Raw genomic sequence first — 23,423 nt, 5'->3', positions numbered from 1 at the left:
CTTTATAAAGGAGGGGTACTAGCTGTTGTTGTAGATGTTATACTAACATTTAATAACATACAAGAAATTCACAGTTAGTTACACACGTACATCCCATAAATCCGTAAGATTTCATAGGCCCACCGTAGGTAAACATAGAAAGAGCAATAAAAGTAAAACTCGAGCGTCACGACATTGCGAAGTGTCTGCTCTTGTTCCTCGTATCGAACTCGAGTCGAGTCAATCCGAGATGGCCCGAATAAAGTTTCATGCAAATGTTTCGTACGGAAAAAAAAATCGCGCCCTGTACGTCGGGCACGAAGTATAGAAAACTTGCATGGTTAAAAAGAAGGGCGCCGCCTACGCCGGGCACGATTTCCGCCTCATTTTTACTATGCGTGCGAGTGCTCGAATTCGATCCAACTCGGCCACAAGTCAACTCGGCCACAGTCAACTCGGCCACAAATCAACTCGGCCACAAAAAGTTCGGCTGCAGTCAACTCGGCCACAAGTCAACTCAGCCACAAGTTAACTCGGCCACAATTATTATTATTGTTGTTATTATTGGTGTCATTGTTGTTATTATTATTTTTGTTTTTATTACCGTTAGTTTTAATATTAATTATTAGTCTTAACATTAACATTTTTTAAATTTTTGCTGATATTATTATTGTTACCATATAAATAATACAAAATTCTCGATTTTTTAAAATTCATATTATTATTATATATTTGGTCTTAGTATTATTATTTTAATAATAGTAATTTTAAAAATATTGTTATTGGTGTTTTATTGGTATTTTTCTCATATTATTATTATTATTATTATTATTATTTTTGTTGTTTTTGTTGTCACCTTTATTATCGATATATTACCCTATTATTACTAAGTAGGCCTAGTATTATAAGTATCATAATTATTATTATTATTATTATTACTAATTAGTTTTACTATTATTATAAAAATAAACGTTATCTTTAATTTATTATTGCTGTTATTATTGCTATTATCACCTTCAATGATATTATCGCTAATTAATATTATTAAAATAGATATTTAAATATCGTTATTATTACCGTATTATTACTATTAGTATTGTTAAAATAAATATTACTATTAATATTGTTGTTGTTATCACCTTTATTATCGTTATTATGACTAATTAGTATTATTAATTAAAGTAAATAATACTAATTAATAATACTAATTAGTCATAATTAGTATTATTAATTAGTATTATTAATTAAAGTAAATATTTGAAAAGGACCGACATGTCACTGGTGATTCACGTCATTAGATGCATCCTTGTCATTGAAGAGTTTCAAACATAGCCCCCAATGGTCGAACAAATATGAAGGACTGAAGTCTGTCACTCAACAATAGGCCCTACTATTGTTCCTATGTGGATATTGATACTAGATGCTGCACCCCACCTAATTTTAACGTAGGCCTAATTCTTGGGCGTGGTTCTGAAGAAAATAGTATCCAAATGCACGCCATCGTGCATTCATTTGATTTTAGTCGGATTCAAAATAAATTTTTAACATTTAAAAAAAAAATCATAATGTGGTTTTCCTATTTGAATTTTTTATAATTAGGTCTACAGTATGTACTCATGTTTTATGTCACTGTTTTAACGTGAGTAAATTAAACATGTGTTTTTCTTAATTATTAAGATTGCTTAAATTATTAATGTATACAATTGTCAGATTTTATTCCATTCTGTAAGTGGCGGGTTTTCTCTGTTGAATAAGAGTACAGTGTGAAGAAATGTATGTCAACGATCTCACGACGATGATCAGAATTTTACTAAAATATACTGTGTACTTCATTTTAATCATATTGAAGAAAAAGGATGCAGAAACTGTAATATTTACATTTCATTTTAAGTATAAATAACTTGTGGCCGAGTTGACTTGTGGCCGAGTACGCAGCTAGTGTAGGACGCCAACTAACGCTTGTATGTGTTTTATTACCATAGACTCCACCGCGCACGGTAGGTTTGTCTGTTTATCTGTTCTCCACAAGATACTGTACCTTTTGTTTTCTGCTTACTGAGTTTATAGCGGGCGTACTTCTACCGCGCTGCGCAGCGCTGCACTGGGTAATAAAAAGAATATACAACCGTTAGTGGGCGTCTTACACAGGCATGACGTTTTTACGAACGGGACTTTGCTCTCTTGTTCTATTTATACTCTTTGCTTTGATACTGTAAACACATTGGTTACTAGGGCCTGGCTAAGGCCTTTGCGTTCGCTCCCATCCATCTGCACAACGTAAGTGATCCAGGATGGTTTCCCTTCCTCGAGATGTTCATAAATGGCTTCAAAGTCTAGATCTGTCTTTTCCGGTTAGAAATCCAAGGAGGTAAGTCCGTAAACGAATAGGAATAATAAAACTATATGCCATGCCTATAATCTAAGCCTAGGGTAGGCCTAGCTAGAGGCCTAGGCCGGCCCTAGCCTAACCTACAGGCTAGCAGGCAGGATAGGCTAGGCCTAGGCTAAGCTAGGCTAGGCCTGACCTGACGTGCTCTAATCTAGGCCGGCGCTAATGCGCTTTCGCACCTTACTTTTAATTCTTAATTATTTTACCTGAATTTTCTTCTCACAGTCACAACACATAATTATAAAACATTTTACATGATTAAACCACTCATAAAATAGGCTAGGCCCCTAGGCCTATATGTTTTCAACAAAAAAAAAAAATAAATAAATATAAATATATAGGTTGATACAACAACAGGGTTTCCGCGCTTGCTAGCTGGATGAGCTGTACTTTTTTGCAATCAAGTAAGAAATTGCCAGAATGTCCGAGTCAATTCTTAAATTTTGAAACCATTAAAGGCCAGTCTTATTATAATTTTAATTGGAATTTTCCCATGAAACATCCGACAACAAAATGTGGCATCATGCAGTACCATCTTTTTTAACCTTCTTGTCGTAAGGCCAAGTAAAAAAATAAAACATGTATCACGTCCGGCTTTTTTTTTAAATTGAGGAAGAGGCCTTTTTTATTTTTTATTTTTTATTTTTCAAAATGGCCGCCATTCTACAGACTTGTTGACATTTCCCGTCTAGTTTTGTTCAACATATAAAAAGACATCACACAAGATTAAAAGCTGTATACTGTTTATTTGGCAAGAGTGTTGGGTATTATAAGCTTTTTTCTATTCACAGACTTGGCATTGCAGTATGTAAGGTAAAGTTGTAAAATAACCTGAATCAAACACATTAAAATTGCGCACATTCACTCCTGAGTATACATCATTTTTATGAAATATATTAAACAACTATATAGTACAGCTTTGGCTTATCTATTAAATCTAGTAAGTACAGTATTATGGTGAAAACTAAGTAAACTTTTCTTTTACAGATATTTGGCATATGTACAGAAAGTAAAATCTAGAATGGAAAACATCTACAGTTTAATATTGGCAAGGTGTTTTTCATTGTTGAGTGTCTTGAAAACTTTACAAATCTTTCTATTCACAGTGATGATATTGCAATATAGGTACTGGTTACAAAGTTTAAATATAAAAAAAATCTATTTTAGATATAATTGCACACACTGGCTCTGCATGTCTATCACTTGTTTACTTATAAATTGTTTATGAAATTTATTAAAACAACTAAATAGTTTAGCAGAATTAGAGTCTAGTAATAAAATGTAGTATTATAGTATGGTAATTAACTCTTAAATTGGTATGGCATGTAGAGAAAAAAAAAGAATGTTTAGTTATTTCATCTCCAATGAAATGAATGTCCATTAAAAAAAATGTGTAAATAAAAAATAAATAACAAGGTATATATATTATTGTTCTTTGTATTTGAAAGTTTAAATTTAGTTCCATGAAAGACATAGCCTCGGTTTACTAGTCGCATTTAGGAATCATTGTTACTGTATACAATCGGAATGTTCCCGATGTTACAGTACGTCTCAGACGTCTTCACATGAAACTATTCCATACAATCTGACATAGAGGGCCAGTATAACGGAAATTCCAGAATTCATCGAAAATCATCGGCCGTATTCGATTGGGACTTTCGTGCTCTGCTCAACGGAAACTGCTCGACGAAGTTAACGCTCGGAATTTATCATTGAGTTTTGTACTCAACGGGATAACATACTCAACGTATAGTCCCAATCGAATACGGCAATTGTATGCATGACAAACGCGCTCTAGTGAAGTGAACTCGAGGTTTGCCGCCTGACGCCCAGAGTAGGCGACGGCCAGGCCTAGCCTAGAGATATCGGGCTAGCCTAGGTAGAGATATTGGGCTAGCCTAGGCTTAGCTTTACTATACGAAAGGTTAGACGAAGATATTGCACTATTTTAGGCTAGGGTATTTATTTTCCAACATTTAATTCTAAATTTTCGATATATTTTTTCTTTATTTTCATGAATTTTCCAAAAATACAAATTAAAAAATTGGAAAAAAAACGATGCGGGCGGGGACGCGAAACATGTTTTTTTTTTTACTTGGCCTAATCAAGGTTAATCGAACCGACGTTTGTCATTGGCTTTGATAGTTGTTTTTCAGGATTTAGGCCTAAGCCCCTGCAGTGTTCTCCCAATTAAAACATTTTTTCTGGTAAATCAGTTGTAAGTAATCTTGCCATGCGCGCAGCGCGTGTGGCGCCAGCCCTTCCGGGTGGAGTTCGGAAGCTTTAGAGTACTACTGTATATGCTTTCTGGTGCATTCTCAGCTGCATTTAGACAGTATTTTACAACACTGAAGTATGATCTTTAACAATTTTTTGAAGTAAATTTTTCATTGTGAACTTACTTTTAACACTGTCAAAAAGACTAATGAAGGGAGTGAAAAAGGACCAGACTGAGAGTGTTCTATCAATGGATTTAATAATGCAAGCTCACTTCTCATAACATCATGCACCATATCATTGGTTTTTACAACATAAATAATATTGCTGGCATCTCAATTTCCTGGATTAAGTATGGACAGCTGAGCATAGAGGCAGGTACGTTTTAAAGTAAATAATAATAAGGTAATAATAATATTAATAACGATGTACTCTGCTGCAGCCTACACAGGGACCACACTCTAAAGTTTAATTGCGCGAAGGATACCGTACCTAAAAATCGCTAGGAAAATAGGTGTGCGCGTAATCGTAATTGCTGCATAATTGCATTGGTTATATATTAAAGATCAAAGCATAATTTTCGGCAAAATCTGAGCAGCAATCGGCCCTCCTTTTGCAAGATGCGCAGACGGGTTTCTAGGCCAAATTATTGCGCGAAGGAAAGGTCTACATTCCACACGCAGGCCATAAACTACTACTCTAAGCTAGGCCTAGTGATCCTTTTGCCCTAAAATTGCAAAAAGCGCCTGTCAAGGGCATGCCTTGCCTGAAAGTGAGATTAAAAAAGGCGCTAGTTGATACGTTTTATTATTATTAATTACAGCATTATCTACTTAGTAGCCTTTCTACTTTGCATATCACTTGGGCTTTGGACAGTTATATAGGTAGGAGCCACTAATTTTACAGTAATGTGGTTGTTTTGTAATCGGCTATTCATTAAAGAATCGGGGAAATTTAGGCATATTAAATCAAATAAACTAAGAAATTCTCAAAGATAATTTAAACTCAGTAAACATTACCAACCTTTTCGTAAAAAACGCCTCCAGTCTGGCTTGGCCAGTTCATTTCTTCATGATTGATTCCAGAGCGAACAATTCATTGGAAAACTTTTGTGAACGAGAGTCCGTCTAAGCTACAGGAATTTTTTTATACAACTCAGACTCTCATTCCATACGTATTGAAAAACTGCTACAATACTACTCCACCAGTTCGTCTGGATTACGAGTCTATTGCACAAATTCCTGCCGTTTTTTTTAATTTTATTTATTTATTCTTTCTTTATACTGAATATACACTTTCAATACATAGTACTGATTTCCAAAGTGGTTCAGTTCTTATCTACATAAACATTTTAAAAGCAGAAAATAACAAAGAGAGTAAAAACTTAACTACAAATTAAAAAAAAATAAAAAAATAAAAAAAATAAAAATTACCTTGCATATTATTCCAGGTGTATTCAATAAGAGTGTTTTTACTTTGACTGCGGGTACAATGCGTATGCAAATCATAATTAAAAGCAAAATTCTTAGATAAATAGGATGGAGCATGACCATTTAAACATTTGAAAATCATTATGAGCAATTGTTCGTCCCATTTATTACTAAGTTTACTCCACCCCAATGAACTTAAAATATTTACAATAGTTCGGGGGTTTTTATGTCAGCAGAAATTAAAATTCTTCCTAATCTGTTTAAAAGTATTTGAAGAGAATTTGAAAGGGTAATATTACAGTTGGACCAAACACAATTACAGTATTCAAAAAGAGGCATAACTAGAGCATTAGCCAACATCTTACACTGTAAGAGTATTTTGGGGTAAAAAATATTTAACACGGCGGATAACACCAATGCGTTTAGAGATGTTACCAGTTAATTTTTCAATATGTTCAGACCAAGTCAATTTAGAATCGCTTAAGGGAAAGATGAAAGTTTTTCGATGCTTGCTTGTTTTTACGAGTTGATCGATCAAAAGTTTGCGAGAGGTCATTCATCGCTGTCTTGTCAACGAACAGTATTGTGGTTTTTAATCAAGGTTTGTAAGTTTTGTTGGTAAAACCGGAGATAAATTATAGCTAATGTATGATTCGAGTCCTGAAGAAGGACTCGGGCTAGGCCTCGAGGTAGGCCTAATTCAGTGGTATTTTTTTTTTTAAACCAAGAAAATTTTTACCGGTCGGCCGTTTATTTTTACCAGTAAATTGACGGCTTTCGGAAGTGTCCCTTCATTTTTTATTTTGACAATGTCATCATGGTCAAAAAGAATGAATTTTTGGAGCCCTCTTATCTCTCTTCAATTTTGTCAAAAATATTTGACAACAGAGAGGGTGGCAGAGTGTATTTCGACGCTATCAGACTGACAGTCTGGAAAACTTTGTGTGGCATTACCAACTTGACAAGGTTCAATTTCGTGTGCTATTACCGTCCACGCGCACGTCGGTGTGTGTGCGGCAAAATTTAGAAATTCTCAACATCACTATTCAGATAATTTAAAGCACGTTTTAGGACATTTTCAGCATTGCAAAACTTTCCATAATTTATCCACCGTATGCTCATTTTTACGCACGCAGCACGTACTGAAGCTGGAAATTACGGTTTGTTACATTTTTTGGCCTCTGCGTACGCAAGCGTAAATCTTTTAAAATTTTTCAAATTACACTTTTTTAAAATCTAACTAAAGCATATTTTAAGCCATTCCTGAGGGTCGAAGTGCAGCGGATCACCAAACTCGTCCTCAGTGACTAGTTCAAATCTAGTTTTAAGTTTAAACTTTAGTATTTGGTTTGATTTATTTATGCTAACTTTAAGGCCTATTTAAAAGTAAATATGTGCCCCTGAAGTTGCATTTTGGATTTGCTGGATTTCACTTTCCTGAAATCTATAAACGGATGTCCAATTCTTATATTCTATCTCTGGGGAAGAAAGAATGGACACAAGGTCATCAATAGAGTGTGTGAATGTTCTTTCGATTTCCGGCCAGATGTAAAGCATAGGATCTCTCGTCTTCAGCTGCTTAAATTTGACTACAATTGCATCCGAGTGTATATCCATGACCTGTAAGGTATGGTTTAAAAAATCAAGATTAGAAAAAAAAAAAATCCAAGGGTTAATACAAGATAAAATAAATTTTATAAAGATTTCACAGCATTGATTTGTATTCACTACAGCCATATATATCACCACTTCAGTCTTCTTTCGTATGGTTTGGAGAAACCTTATGGCTACAAAGTCTCCGGCAGACATAGACCTGTTATTTAATTAAAAAAACTGAGGTTTATTATAGTTAAAACATCCTAAGAAAAAACACTGAAGGATATTTCTAACAAGAACAAATCTTCAATGATGTGTTCATGGCGATTTACCCTAATACTAAGTACAGGATAGAAATGCGTTCTAATACCTTATATTACTGTAACTGTACTCACCTCTTTTCTTCATCCAGGGTGACTGTAGTACCATCTGCAGATGCAGAACTGTATGAAAGTGAAGATTTATGTAAAATATAATGCAGTAGAACTCGTTTTTACGTACCCCAGTTATACGAACCCTCGGTTTTACGTACGCCTCGTATCTACGATGACGTCATCAAAAACCCCGAAAATATTCAAAACAAACGGTCCTTTTCAGAGCAACCATTAAAGTAAAAAGACTATAACAATAAACTGTAACAATAAAGAAACCAAAATGAAACATATTTTTAGTAAACAGCATCATTGATTGAGTCTAATACCGGGTTATTATAATCTAAAACCACGTGAACTGAGTGAAATAAACAACTACCGATGGTGCTCAAAATAATTGCTTTCCTCCTTTGCTTGTGTGGCAAACCATGGAAAAACTTGTCTGGTCGAATTTTCTACACGAAGCTGAGTAGGCATAGTCTCGTGCACGAACGCTAATTTGTTGGCTCGCCCAGTGCAGTGCACATGGTTGCTGTTTCACGTACACGAATGCTAATTGGTTGGCTCGCCCAGTGCACATGGGTTTAGTTTGTCTCAACAGGCCCAGACAACACCACAGCCCTGTTGTTTAGAATAGGCATGAAGGGGAATTCCCAAGTTATACCTTTGTCGTGTAGATAATCTTATAATATTTTCAGGTTCTTTAGTTAAATAATAAGATATAAAGTGATGAATTAATAAACTAGACACATGGTTTTATTTGAACACTTTATTATGACACTGTAAAGTGATGAATAAAAACACTAAACACATGGTTTTTCGTAGGCCTAGAGGCTAGGTCTAGCCTAGCTAGGTAACATTGTTCGTTCATACATACGTATATTGAGGTTACGTACGTATTAGGTTAAAGGTTACCACAAATTTAACCCAACCACTATTTTACAAATCCCCTGATTTACATATGCCCTCCGGTCCCGTACCGTACGTAAAATCGAGGTTCTGCTTTTTCCTAATAAAAAATGAATTTAGCTTTTAGATAAAAAATACTTGAGAAACAAAATTAGAGTTTGGTACAGTAATTATCTCGTTTCTACCGCCAACCACAACAAAGTGGGACTATCATCCGTGCCAGTGTCAGGAGCAGATGTGATACTGTAAGCCAATACCAAAGTGATGATTAAGTTCAATTATTGCTAATAGAAATTACAAAAGAGAATATAGGACTTCAAAGGTGCAATAAAAGGAATAAATTATGTAAACTAATACTTTATGTTAACAAGCTTACAATAAAATATAAGCACATGCTTACCTATTTTTAACCTATGGAAGCTCCTTTTTCTAGGGAAACACTGACATATGGCTTCATGTACAATGAATTTTGGCAGTTTTCATGACCCTCAACACACGCAGGACAAAAGCATGAAATGTACCTTACTGCTATGACTTTGGGTTTGACAGACACCACACTGTGAATAGTCAAGTTCCTACCAATATCTTGGTGGCTTGCCGATCTCTGTTCCTTTGCGATATCCTCTGGGTCAATCCAAAATGCATCACGTCGAAAGTGGTAGCATATATCAGGTACCTCTACAGTTGGGCAAGTGGCATGTTCTTTTACAAACACATACATATCATGGGCATCACATACGACTGCGGAGCCAGCCATCACTGCATCTGTTGTAAGTCGCTTTATAACTCCACTCTCACTATCGCTAGGCCCCTTTCCGTGACGTGAGCCAAAAAACTTGTGTTGGAAACTTACTCCATAATCTTGAGACCCATAAGACTCATCCATGAAGGGTCCTCGCGATTTTTATTGGCTCGGAGCCCCATCTGAGAATCTGATGATTTTTGTGATGTTGGACAACTTGGTCTTCAGATAATCAACTGCTACCTGAGTAAACAATATGCATTGTGATCATGTGTGTTATCTTGGGATATCATCACCAGTGAGTGTGTCACAGTGCCATCACACTTAGTGAGCATCGCCAAATTATCCTACCGCAGTAAGCCTTAATCTACTGCACCGCAGTAGACACAAGGCTGTGTATGCAGAAAATTTGCATATCACATTGAATACAAGTCTATTGCTGTAGATAGAAACTGCCTTAAGGCCAACTGTAGAGTGTAACCTTAGAAGCAAGGACATCAACCTATCAAACCTAGTTCTTTAGATTATGTCCAGATAAACAGATTGTGATTAAATCATTACTGAAGTGTGCTCATGACATGATATCGACATATATCAAAAGTTAACATACAAGTTATAAACATATCAATCAAAAAGACCGCAATTAACTGATGATCCGTGAAATCGGCTTGCGTTCCTTCTTTTTTAAAAACAGACCCGGATTAACGTTGTCATTTGATAGGCCGGGGTGGGGAGGCAACCCTGGTACAGAAGAGTGAACTGTACATGTACAGTACTTTTTGTAATTTCTATGCAGCATTATTTCGAATGGTATATTTTAAATGGGCAGCACATTATTCGAATGGGTAGCACACTATTTGAAATGGGTAGCACATTGTTTCAAATGGGTAGCACATTATTTCAAATGGCTAGCACACTATTTGAAATGGGTAGCACATTGTTTCAAATGGTTTACAAACGATTTGAAATGGGTAGCCATGATTTCAAATGGGGTAGCACAATGTTTCCAAATGCGTTAAAAAGCATTTATAATGCGCAGTACATTAATTCAAATGGGCTGCACACTTTCAAATGTGTAGCAAATTGTTTCAAATGTGTAACGCTCGATTTAGGTATCACACTATAATGCGTACCACTTTTAATACTTTTGAGTGGTTAGCACAAGTGTTTAATTTGGTATTACCTAGAACGTTCAATGGAATGTTGATACCGGGCAACCTCTTTAAAATCTCCGAAAAAGTACACCAAACATAGTCCTCATAGTGACTGTGAAAGATGTCGAAAAATATAATTATGTAGATCGAATATGGGCTGCCGATACTGTGGTTTTTTTTTGTTTTTTTTTGTATAGTACACTCCTTGGGAATTCGACCGCCAAGTACTCAATACAGCAATACGTATGAGTATCGTTGGTATAGTTCTCCCCCATGCGTGCTAAGTGGCGGCATCCTTTGAACATAAAAAACGCATCAAATTTAATGTAACTAGGCCTAATTATCATTGTAAGTTCGTGTATCGGTTTATTATACTTTTTTTTTTAATGTTTTGTTGTCTTTACTAAGTAACAACATAGGCTAAAAAAGCAAATAAAATGAATACTATATATTACTAAACTAAATTTAATTTAATATTATGGTATTTATAGGTTATTTTCTAGTTTGTTGCATTCCTAGTACCATTTTACTCTTTTATCGTTTTGTTATCGATCTTACGCTTCCTACTACATAACAAATACAGCAAATAAAAGGAATACTAAAAACTTGGTATTTCTCTTAGTACGGTATTGTTTTTGGATATTATTTATAAAAATCAAACTTTTTATCAGGAAAAACCAGCCAACTCGTTATTTAAATTACAGTAACATATAGTTTATAAACAGTTATTTTTATTAGTATGAAACTTTATTATTGTTACTATATTACTGTATCACTTGGTGCTATTTTTCTTTTTTTACAGAAAAAACGCAGATAAATACAAAGTTGACTGAGTTTGAGATCACCTTGACTAACACAACTACTCTATCTACTTCATCATAACAATGTCCTGTAATTACAATTACAGCTAACATGATTATATTATTTTTTTATATTCAATTACAGGATATTATTATAAGTGTAAGATAAGACACCTTATTTAGCATGACTTTTAACTACAATTACTATGATTTTTCTTGTATTGCAAAAATGTATAGTGCTATACATTACAGGTGTTTATAATAATCTCTAATTCCAGAACCTTTAAAATCTAAACTTGCCCATTGCAGGATTCTCTATACAATGAAGAAATTGACACCAAAAATTAGAACTTATTAGATCGAGTTCAGTACAGTACTGTATGTATTCTTTCACTAGTTTAACTGTTTGCATTAATTAATAATAACAAAGTGCATTTTGGGAACCAAATAATCATTGTTTCTGGTTACAAATTTAGATCCAACTCCTTCATAATCTGTTTACATGAATGTTCTGAACAAATTGACACCACAATTAACTGGCTACCATGTCCAGTAGTTACGGAGATATGAGAACATGTGAATATGATTCGTAGATGTGTCAAAGGTCAGAAATGGCATGTCCTGTCATTTTTTAACAAAATATTCTATTATAGCAAATAGAAATATAATTGTTTTGAACAACTTGGCACCAAACTTAACTCTCTACCACATCTGGTTGCGAAGATATAAGGGCCCTATTACTATGACTTTTGACCCTGACCTTTGACATTTTGCCACATTTAAAAAAAATTTTACGAAGCCAAAATGATTCTAGGGCCACCCTGAACCATTTTATGAAGTCAATATTCTCTTTACCTCAAATGCATACAAAACATGGTCTGGCTACTAGGGTAATGAGGTTAACTGAGGATTATTTGATTCATTGTACTGTATTTTACACTCATTATTAAAAAAAAGTTTAAAATCCAGTATATTTTGGTCCTTTTATATCATATAAGCATACCAGTATATTAATTAATCAATAAAATATTTAGATTGTAGATTTATGGTGTTTTCATAGAGAAATTGAAAAAAATTAAATTCAATTTTTGTTCTGCTAGAGAGCCCACACATTAGTGGAAAACAACAGGGAAAAAAAATAAATGGACAGACAAATATATATTTGTTATGATTTTATGTGTAATGTAAATAAATAATGTATAAATATAATATTATGTATGTATAAATATGTATAGATATATGTATGTGTATATAGGCCTATATATATGTATATATATATATATATATATATGTATATATATATAACTAAATTATGAAATAGATTTAAGATGGTAACAACATTCAATTCAATTAAAATCAGATACATTTTATTGACCATAATTATTAAAGTATAGTATATGTTAGAAAGATAAAATGTTGTTAATAGAAAGATAGCAAAACGGAAATAAAAAAATAGTTAGGCCTATGATAAACTGATAGACGAACTAATTATAATAATATATAGGGCCTAGGCATATTAAATTTTGCGTTTTCGCAACTCCTTTGGCGCTCCATATATTTGTTCGAAATAAACCGCGACCGAAATAAGGCGCGACTGAAACGAAGCGCGACCGAAATGATCTTGAGCTCCGATAGCCTTCATGTCACTTCTTACACATAACCATCTCAGTTTCGGCCTACCACCTCCTATTAAGAATGATGATGTATCAATGCCTTACAATTTCTGCAGTTCGGTACACTTGTCTCCATCAGTTTTTAATTCACTGTAACTTTTGTACTAAGTATTTTAATAAGTATATACTTATAATACAAACGTTTTTGGGTATCAACCTCCATCAGGTATAGGTATACATAATTATGTATATTATTTTTTTAAATATTGTTTTTTTTTGTATAAAATATTCAGTGTAACTTATACATGTTGTTGATGCCTTCCATATCAATTGCAATGGTTCAGAGTATTTCTCTTTACTTCCTGATACTGCTATTTCTTTTTAAAAACACCTTAAAATTCACATCTTGATTAGAATTATTGTTTTATTTTATAAAATATTCTTAGTTTAAACTCTTTAAAAACAATAATTAAGATGTTTATGAAAATAAAAGTGTTACAATACAATGTAGAGTGGTTGTTTTTGCTTCAATTATTGAATGGCGTGTTTTATACCGCCATTTTTTTTTATCGAAAAAATAACAAATAGCAAATAATAAGGCTGCTCATTAAAAAAAAAATCAAATTCTGGACGTGAAACTAATAATAAATTTTATTTGGCTTTAAAACGTGTGGTGTATTTATTGGTGTATTTTATAAACATTAATCAGAGTACATGTATGTATCAAAATAGAAATTTAAAAAATCAAGAAAGTACAAAACTTTACCTCAAGTGTACTGTGGGAACCTTTTGTGGAGCGGCGCATACAGTAGGCCTATGTTTATTATTATAAAGATCAGAACATTTATGGTATGGAAAAGCAAAAAAACAAGAATCGTATGCTAATTTAATAAATTTGAATTTTGGGTCATTCTTCGCTAATGTGCCATAGAGGTTTAGAAATCATGAAAAAAAAAAGTTTAACATTTGTAATTCTTTTATTACACATGTCATCATTATGTCATAACAACTATAATAAACATTCGGCACGATAATTAGGGCATTTTAAACGTTTATTTAAGCATTCAATTTTCAGTGCTGTATAGCAAATATTGCAAGAATCATCTCCATCACACTTTTTGTGACGGAGATGATGCCTATACACATAGATGTTAATCTTAGTAAATTTCAAAGATAGATTATATTATATAAATATAGAAAAATAAACATTGAACAAAATGGTTTCTAACAACTTAAACCAGATCAATTATAATTTTTATTATATATTCTTTTTTGAGGAAAGAAAACATGAAGAAGTCATCTCCATCACAGTAAAATTGTGATGGAGATGACTGTGACGGAGATGAGGAATTAAACTTGTTAGATCATATAGTACCATATGCAGTGTGTTACAGGTTGAATGTCATGTGTACTTTGAAAATGACGCACTTCTGATCGTATATATAATTTTTTTCCTAAAAGAATAATAAATAAAGCATACTCTGAAGCGTTCGGAGATGATGCTGAATAAAGGTACTTTTCTGGTTGCTAATGCTATTAGAAATGCATGAATTCTTCATCTATAGGTGGTTTAACTGTACAAGAACGGACTGTTTTTTACTGTATGGTCCCCTTCAACCAAAATGGTTTGATCCATAACTTGTAATGGCATTTTAAAGTACAGTATTGTGACGGAGATGATAACAATTCAGGGACAAACTTTTTTAGTCTAAAAAAGTCAAATTTTAAGTATTTGCTGCGAAGCAGCCAATTCATATTCTTGACAGCAATTTGACCTCTGAAAGGTCATTGTTTGTCAAAAAACACGGGCCTAAGACAAATGAAAAGCGGAGTTTTCTTCTTTCGTTCTGCCGGGTAAAATCAATTACTTTAGGCGATGTTTGTAGACTAACCAACACGTACCAACGTCCGCATGTCGCGCTAGCCTTATCCTACTCTAGGCCTAGACTAGCTAGGATGGTATAGGCCTAGGCCTAGCCTTGAAGGGACGAAGGTCCCAATGAAAAACAACGTCGCTCCTTGAGAGCTAACATTGTCTATTTAACATCACAATAATTCATTATTAGACTATAGTTGTTTTTTGAATTGTACTCCACAAATCTCAGCCGATACCTCGCACAATCGAGTAACATCTCGTAACTATTGTTGTGACGTCATGGCTCGCTGGCTCGACACTTGCGATGTCTCACACTTGTAATCAAATAACACACTGGCTCGCACTTTGGCAACACTCTTTGGCAGTCAACTCGCCCCTAGAAAACCTGCCCTTGGAAACTTGCCCCATAAAAAAATGTACACTTCCTAGACCATGCAATCTTCAAAATAAAAATTGTAACCTTTGGTAATCATCTACATTTTCTACATACATAGAAATTTTGAAACTTTATTAAAAAAAACTTAAACCATAATTCACCACTATAGACACTTTTTGACAAAAATGAAAAATTACGACTTTGTTTAATTTACCCAATGAGAAGTGTTCTAATATAGACAATGGGTTGTGTCTCATATTATTTGTTATATTTTTATTATTCATTATTTTCACTTGATTCGCATTATAATTTTGTTCGAAGAACATATATGCAGTTGTACTTCGCAGCACTTCACTTGCAATTTGCAATTTCTAGTTATAGTTCTATTGATGTCATTTTTAATTTTAAATTTGTAAGACATCTATTGTATCTTTTTTGTGGTACAGTTATTTATTTAAGCTATTTATTTTACAAATTATGACATTAGGAATTCTTAAGAAATCCAATTGGGACATGCATAGTGCACGACTTTGGAGGCTTTTGGTTGAAAAATAAACAACATGTTGATTACTTTTAAAATATTTAACAACTTATTTCATTAACAAATATGTTCAAGATTGCATTAATGCAATAAAGATAAAATTTCCTTTAATATTTTAAAATTTATACTAGATTAAAACAAAGGGACGGGAAAATGGCACTTTACTGAAGAATGACCCTTTTATTAAGCATTTTAAACATGGTCAGTATATAATCGGGAAAGACAACAAACGATGACGTGTCTCAAACCAATGGATTTATTACATTTACGTTTATTAATAAATCTATTAATAAACTGTAAATAGTAATAACATAAACAAAATTTAATATGAAAACAATTAGCTGTTAGGCCCTGCTACACATTAATTAATTTTTATGTTTAATTTTTGTGTTTTTCATTTACAAGATTGAAATTCATTGTTTATACTGCTACCCAGACCAGGGAGCTGTTATAAGCAAGTATGAATGTTCTGTAGGCATACAATATGTAAGCCCAGCTATGCTACCCCCTAGCTGCGTAGTTCATCCCCAGCTACCCAACTGCATAGACTGGCATCTACCGTACAAGCCTGTGTGACCTTTCTCTGTGCCTAGTAGTAGAGATAGGCCTAGCTTTCAGTGTTGAGGTGTGCTCAGAGTTCAAGATTTGTTTATTCTCCCCGCAATGAGGGGCGCTATCGCGCATGTGCTAGTGATCGCCGTAAAAATAGCCACAGCGTTATTAATACATGACATGTACATCTTCCCTTTTTTGCACAGTGTGTGGCCTTCTTACACTGTGTAAACAATCAATGCCTGCGTTCATACACAACTCGCCTTCACATTTAACGGGTATGAAGCCAGCGAGTCGCCTGCAGCCCTACGACCAACCCTCGTTCATGCTTTGTAAATTCAGTGGGTAGTTAGGTCACTCGCTAATTTTGTTATGAAAACATTACCAAAGCCCAGCTCTTCCATCTTTGTAATTATCAGCCCGTAGGTTTGTGCGTTCCTCCTTTTCCCATCACAACCTTCTTGTATGGGTAGACCCCCCACACACTTATCAGGGCGAATGTTGCCTCTTCTGTCCAGACGTTTTTTCCGATTCATTTTATGGGGGTATAGCGAAGTCCCGAGTAAATAAAGTTAAATATATTTTTGCGGCGTAGGAGCAATGCACGTGTTGACTCTTTGGAGAATTGAGAGAAAAGGTATAGGAATAATGCTTGGGAGGACCCTTATTGCACTCGCAGCATGAGGTAGGCCTATTTTGGACATCCCTCGTTAGTAGGCCTAGGCCTGTAAAAGTCATTAATGTCATCACCGAGGTCACGAGGATTCGCCTCGGGCAACTTTTAACCGGCAAGTTTGGTGGGTTGGCTAACCTGCTTTTCGGCCAGATGTTTTTTTAATTACCCCCGTTCATACTACCTTCGAATTATATTTCCGGTAATATTCAACGGGTAATAACATAAGCATGAACGGGCCCAATGACATTTAAATGATAAAAAGATTTATTACACACATTAACACAGCAAGGTTCTTGATGCTATTTCCAACATGCAAGGTCACTGAAAGTAGTATACAAAACACAGTAAACAACTTCTATTCATAAATTTAAATGTTTACTTCCATAATTAATTATACACACAGTATAATCACAAACAAAAATCAATTAGATTGAAACAAAAAAAAAAAAAAATTAGAGTGAAAAAAAAAAAAAAAAAAAAAAAAAAGGCTAGAACTAGGGTCGGCCTCTTGTTTATTTTGCCTACTGTGATCGTCAACTAGCAATACCTCACTTAAGGACAATCAGTTGTTTAATGGGTCATAAATCTTCATTAACATGCACAATGTGTGGTTTTATGAACCACAATTTATTATTATCGTGCACTCCGGTAAGTTGTGTTGAACATCAATCTTACCTTAAAATACAGTCAGACACAAGCGTGTAATCAGTCAACCATTTAACAGGGGTGGGGGAGCAATGAGCTAACGGCGTCAGAACGCGATTCTGTCGTTCGAAAATTGGTGGAAATGACTCTTAATTGTCTCATACATACATATTAATTAGGATTTCAGCTAGAAACTTGCACTATATATTTAATATAGTTTGTCTCTTTTTGAATGTATTACTCATGATGCTTAATAAAGCAGAACATAGAATAAAATGGCCTCAATTTTTGAAGTGACATTCATACTGTTTGTCATAATTGAGATATTTTTTAAAATGAATAGTCAAATTAATGTAATCCTAGTGTGCTCCTACCAAGTATTGTAAAGAAGATTATGTAGTATTTTCATTGTAGGTGTGTAGGTTTCTCGTATGCCTCAGACCTATGGATAACCTATTTGTAGGCCAGAGTTACAAATTAATTGACGACTTTTTATTGCTTGCACAGAGACTTGTCGAATGGTTTTTTGATAGCAGAGATATGCTCATGGTATTATCCTGATGACATCAACATGCATTCATACAACAATGGCAATTCTCTTGAAAGTAAGCTGGGCAATTGGTTTCTGCTACAGAACGTAAGTTTTTGACAATTTCACATTTAGAATTTAGATTTTTTCTTAATAAAATCAGGTTGTATTTATTACACTTCAATATTTTTTTCCATAATATTTTTCCCGCTATAATAATTACTATGGATGTAATTCAGTTTCAAACTCTGTGCCGAACAAACTACCATTAACGCCAGTCGTCGTAACGAGCGCACATGTTTATGTTTGAACGACAGAAACACGTTTGAGAATGATGTCATTCCGAACGCGTTAGAGAAATTCACCTACCTCATTATATTCTCATTGAATATTTATTAGCTTAGCAAGAGAAGGGTGGTTCTTGACCGAGGTTCGACAGAAACGTGTTCAAACGTGCTTGGTCGCGTTTGAACGTTCAAGTATTTTAAGACTTTCTGGCTGGGCCTAGGACTTGGATTGCCCTAGGCTTCGTATTACACTAAACAAATTAATTGCCATAGATTCAACATTGTTTGTTCAACACAATCTTGTTAATGTGCTACGTTGTAAAAAAAAACTGCCTGTCTTGCGATGCTGCTGATTCAGCCCCCAGGCTGATTCAAGTGTCGCACGTGTGAAGAAAGTGTAAGGTAGGCCTAGGCCACCACTAGTTTGTCAAGGCAAGGCCCTGGTGGTTGTTGCCTAGGTTACTACTACACGAATGTCATTCTTTTAGCCGGCAGACTTATCTGGCCGGGATGTACTGTAGGCCTATCAGGAATACACACCATCCTCATTTTATAAAAATAGGCTTATAATCAGTTACCAAAGCCATCGCATGAGAATTTTAACACGGTGGAGGGTACAACAGCAAACTTCTGTATTTACTTTAAATGGTTAACAGATAACCATGTTTTATATAGAAAGTCTACTGTCATCCCCATCGTTAGTTTATGATAAAGTGTGATAGAGTACTATACTAAAGAAACTCGTTTAAATTTAGCCTGGAGTTAAAAAAAATCGCCGTTATTCATCATCGTTAAATGGTAATAATTCGAGGATTACTGTATCTAAGCTTAGCCTTAGGCTGAAACTGCTCTACACCAGCCTCGTGAAAGAGACTTTCAAGTTCATGACAATTATTCTTGGACTAATATATTAAACTTAAATGTGCATTTGAGTGTATTCTGGATAAACCACCTATCATTGTAATCAATTGTAAATATTTATCATTATTATCATTATTATTATTTTTATTACTATCATCGTCATAATTATTTATTATTATTATTTCGACATTACATGTAATTAACTTGGTCTAGCCTTGTAATCAAGAACCTGCCGATTACTATGCCTAATCGCGATTTTCGGGAGACTTGGGATCTCTGTTAATAACTAGCTCATGTTTGCATTCATTTGATGTTTTGCCATTTTGGCAGGTCTATGGCATCCCAGTATTTTAGAGCTGCCTATTCTCAGCTCTTCTCTTAATTTGAACATAAAGTCATTCTGTTTCATTTGATCAGATGAAGAAAAACGCGCTTTTCCTTACCCTTTGTGCTTTTCACAGAAAGCGTTTTTAGTAGGCCTAGGTAATTATGCAAAACCCAGGCCTAACTAAAAAATTAAAATTGTCATAGTATGTAACTCAAGTTAAAATAACACTTTTCATTACTCGTGCAGCTTAATCAAATATTATATGTAATTTTAAACGACCCAATTGGCATTAACATGGTAACATCAATTTATTTTTTTAAATTAGACAGCGACGTTCTCTCAGAAGTTGTTCTGTAGACGTTTATCTATTGATGACCTTTTGACCTCCTGAATTCTGCAATGAGATTTTCGGGTCGATTCAGCCGAGACGGCCGAGTGGAGTTTCATGTAAATGTTTCGTACGGAAAAAAAAATCGCAGCCAGGCCCTAGTGAATTGACTATCATCACAGTAAATTTAACATGTTAGAACATGGGCTGGAGGGGGGGTCACCATGCACCCCACTCCCCCCCCCCACAGTTAAACTTTCTTGGTATCATTTTGTTCCTATGGGCGTATAAAATGAAAAAATTGATGTTAACAAGAAAAATATAGAGATGCATTTTATGTAGTCGCGTCATTTGTAATGGTCGTTATAGTGTTTTATGGTCAATCCTTTTTTGGGGGGGAGGGGTAACATTTATGCCCATAACCTGTGAATTAAAAATCCCATCAATGTTATTTTGGTAGCATTGTGTAGCATATATGTTTCTTAATCATGTGCAGTTTAATTAAAATTATTCCGACAATTAATAACGTCACTAGAGGTCAAAAGGTCATCGACCTTTTTCTAAAATGCAAATTTTTTCATAAAATATCAATAAACTTCAGTGTCATATGTCTAATTTTAGATGTATTTGATACAAATTGTGTTTTTCTTGTAGTTATTAACATATGGAATACAAAAATTGAGGTTAACAAGAACAAAAATTAAAATGCATTATGTACTTTTGTCAATGTTTATGATCCAAGAAATTTGTAATCAACAACAGTTTTTGGGGTAGGGGGTAACATTTATGCTCATAACCCTTGATTTAGGTAAATATAAAAAAAACAAAAGCTATGCTTATAGGATCATCTCAAAAAGTCAGACGTAGTCAAGCTATAAAACTTACTATCAACCAGCAGCCTATTGAAAACGTCACTTGTATTTAAGCACCTTGCTATTTATATTGACAGCAATCTCACTTGGAACAACCACATCTCTTACCTTTGCAACAAACTTAACTCTTCTATTTTTCTCCTTTCTCGAACTAGATACTTTATTAACTTTCAAACAGCTCTGCTTCTTTACAACTCCCTTTTCTTACCCCATGTCGATTACTGCATTACTGTGTGGGGTTCAAAACCTAGCCACATTTCTAAAATTCAAAAACTGCAAAACAGAGCCCTTCGGACCATCCTTCAAGTTCCTTACACTACTCCTACTATTCAACTCTTTTAAAACACTATCTCCTCTCTTACTATTTCCCAACGTGCAGATTTTCAAACTGGCTGCCCGGCCTACCGAGCTTCCAACAATCTTGCCCCTGTTTAGCGTGTATGGCGGATCAAGTTTTTACAACTTTTGGGGAGTTTTTATCATGCCAAACGGCGATCCCTGTGCAGTGTGGGGATGTGATAACGATTGGAGATATCCTGAAAGGTATAAATTGTTGTCTTTTTCGTAATAAGATACCTGCTAAAAAGGCCTTTTAAAGGGAGATTCTTTGACTAAAGATGGCTATGTTTAGCCTGTATGGAGGATCGAGTTTTTACAACTTTTGGGGAGTTTTTATCATGCCAAATGGCGATCACTTTGCAGTGTGGGGATGTGATAACGATCGAAGATATCCTGAAATGTATAAATTGTTGTTTTTTTTGTAATAAAATACTTGCTAAAACGGCCTTTTAAAGGGAGCTTCTTTGACTAAAGATGGCTATGGCTATGGATCTGTCTCTCAGCTGCTTCATCATTGGCTTAACTGGTAAACCAAGCTTTTCAGCCCAATAAGGGAGCCTCGCAAAATAAAGCAACGCGTATACGAGTGGACCACGCGATGCGATTAAAGGCAGTTTAATCCCATAGTTGGCCACGCGTTGGGATTATTTTCCTGGGCTACTCCACTTCGTAGTGGGGAATTGATAACAGGCTTAGTGTAAAAACCCAACTAACACAAACAAAAACGTCTCGTATAAAAATAAACCCTATTGGAAGTAACGCAAGCTCACATTATATTTCTGAGAATTACATTAATAATTTATCGAGATTATCGTCACCGTTACGATCAAAACCAACAAACAGCAGAAATATAAAACTAGGAGAGGCCTAGGACATAGATATTATACCTCCATGGATAGGCCTAGGCTTTGGATACTCAGAAAAATTACGGAGTAAAATTAAAAATCGAAAACAGGCAATTTTTATGAATTTTTGTTAGGCCTAACTATATCTTTTTTACAGATAGTCTTTAAAATTATCATTTCTTATATCGTTTTAGTATTAATTAAGATTATTAAATAAAACTGTCTAGGACGACAGACAGATCGGTCTACTACAGTAGGCCTACATTCGATCTTGAACTTAGATAGGGTACACTTCCTTCAGTGTTAGCGAAATACAAAAAAAATATTGAACTTCATATAACGTACCTTTATCTGATTTGGTGGAACAGTATATCCATTGTATGTGACGAGAAACGTTTCAAAAAAAGCAAAAACAATCTCCAGCTAGCAGTTACATGCACTTCTCTCACCCTTTTCTACCGATGAAACACATGTTTTGATGCGGCACAAACCTAGACTCTATTCTATTTCAATGTTGATTAATCTCGAAGTTTAGAATATATTTATTATATATGGTTATCAGGCTCTTTAAAAAAGGTATTGTATTGTATACTGTAAAATATTGTTTTCTCCGTGTTTTCTCTAGATTGCTGTTCAATGTATTGGTTTCACCCCTTTTCAAACAGCGAAGCACATGTTTTGTTTCGTCGTTGATTAACCATGGACTCTACCATTCCATATGGGTTATTAATCTTATAATAATTTTTCAAAATAATTAAATTTAAAATGTATAATCATTAAATCGTTTTTAAACACTTGAATGTACCAAATGACTATGTTATTTTACTACAGGGATTTTAATTTCATTTATAAAACGCACTGGTAGTTTTCAATTGTTGATACGCCACGGCGTATCAAGTGGACTTGGAACGTTTTCCTTGCAGTGTACTGCATCGCCGGCTGGAAGTTTAGGGCCTGTGGTTTTGACATACTCTACAAAGTAAAAGTTAGACGCTTGACTCTGGTCCATGTACTCAATGGGCTATGAAAAAACAAAAAAAATAAAAAACACTAAAATAAATGTATTGTGTTTAGATCAGATTATCATACAAGCATATACAGTACAAACAAGCGACTGCACACACACAGTAGATCTTGATCACTAATTAGGCCTATGTTCATGTAATCA

The 23,423-nt window shown here is 34.4% G+C and overlaps 1 protein-coding gene across 1 annotated transcript in view; it reads left to right on the top strand.

Moving 5' to 3' along the window:
• The first annotated feature begins 2,078 nt into the window (after positions 1–2,078).
• LOC117100353 (spermatogenesis-associated protein 4-like) overlaps positions 2,079–23,423 on the top strand; it is a 55,333-nt gene continuing 33,988 nt past the window's right edge. Inside the window, exons 1-2 of the mRNA XM_033240015.1 lie at positions 2,079–2,347; positions 18,374–18,503. Of these exons, the coding sequence (XP_033095906.1) occupies positions 2,271–2,347; positions 18,374–18,503 (207 nt within the window). The 5' untranslated portion in view covers positions 2,079–2,270. The remainder of the gene's footprint in view (positions 2,348–18,373; positions 18,504–23,423) is intronic.

This window comes from Anneissia japonica, unplaced genomic scaffold (genome assembly GCF_011630105.1).
Source record: "Anneissia japonica isolate Jap-2015-1 unplaced genomic scaffold, ASM1163010v1 scaffold287922_len478547_cov175, whole genome shotgun sequence".
NCBI classification, from domain to species: domain Eukaryota; kingdom Metazoa; phylum Echinodermata; class Crinoidea; order Comatulida; family Comatulidae; genus Anneissia; species Anneissia japonica.
Note: the sequence above shows the minus strand (reverse complement) of the source record. Positions and strands in the feature narration are given on the sequence as shown.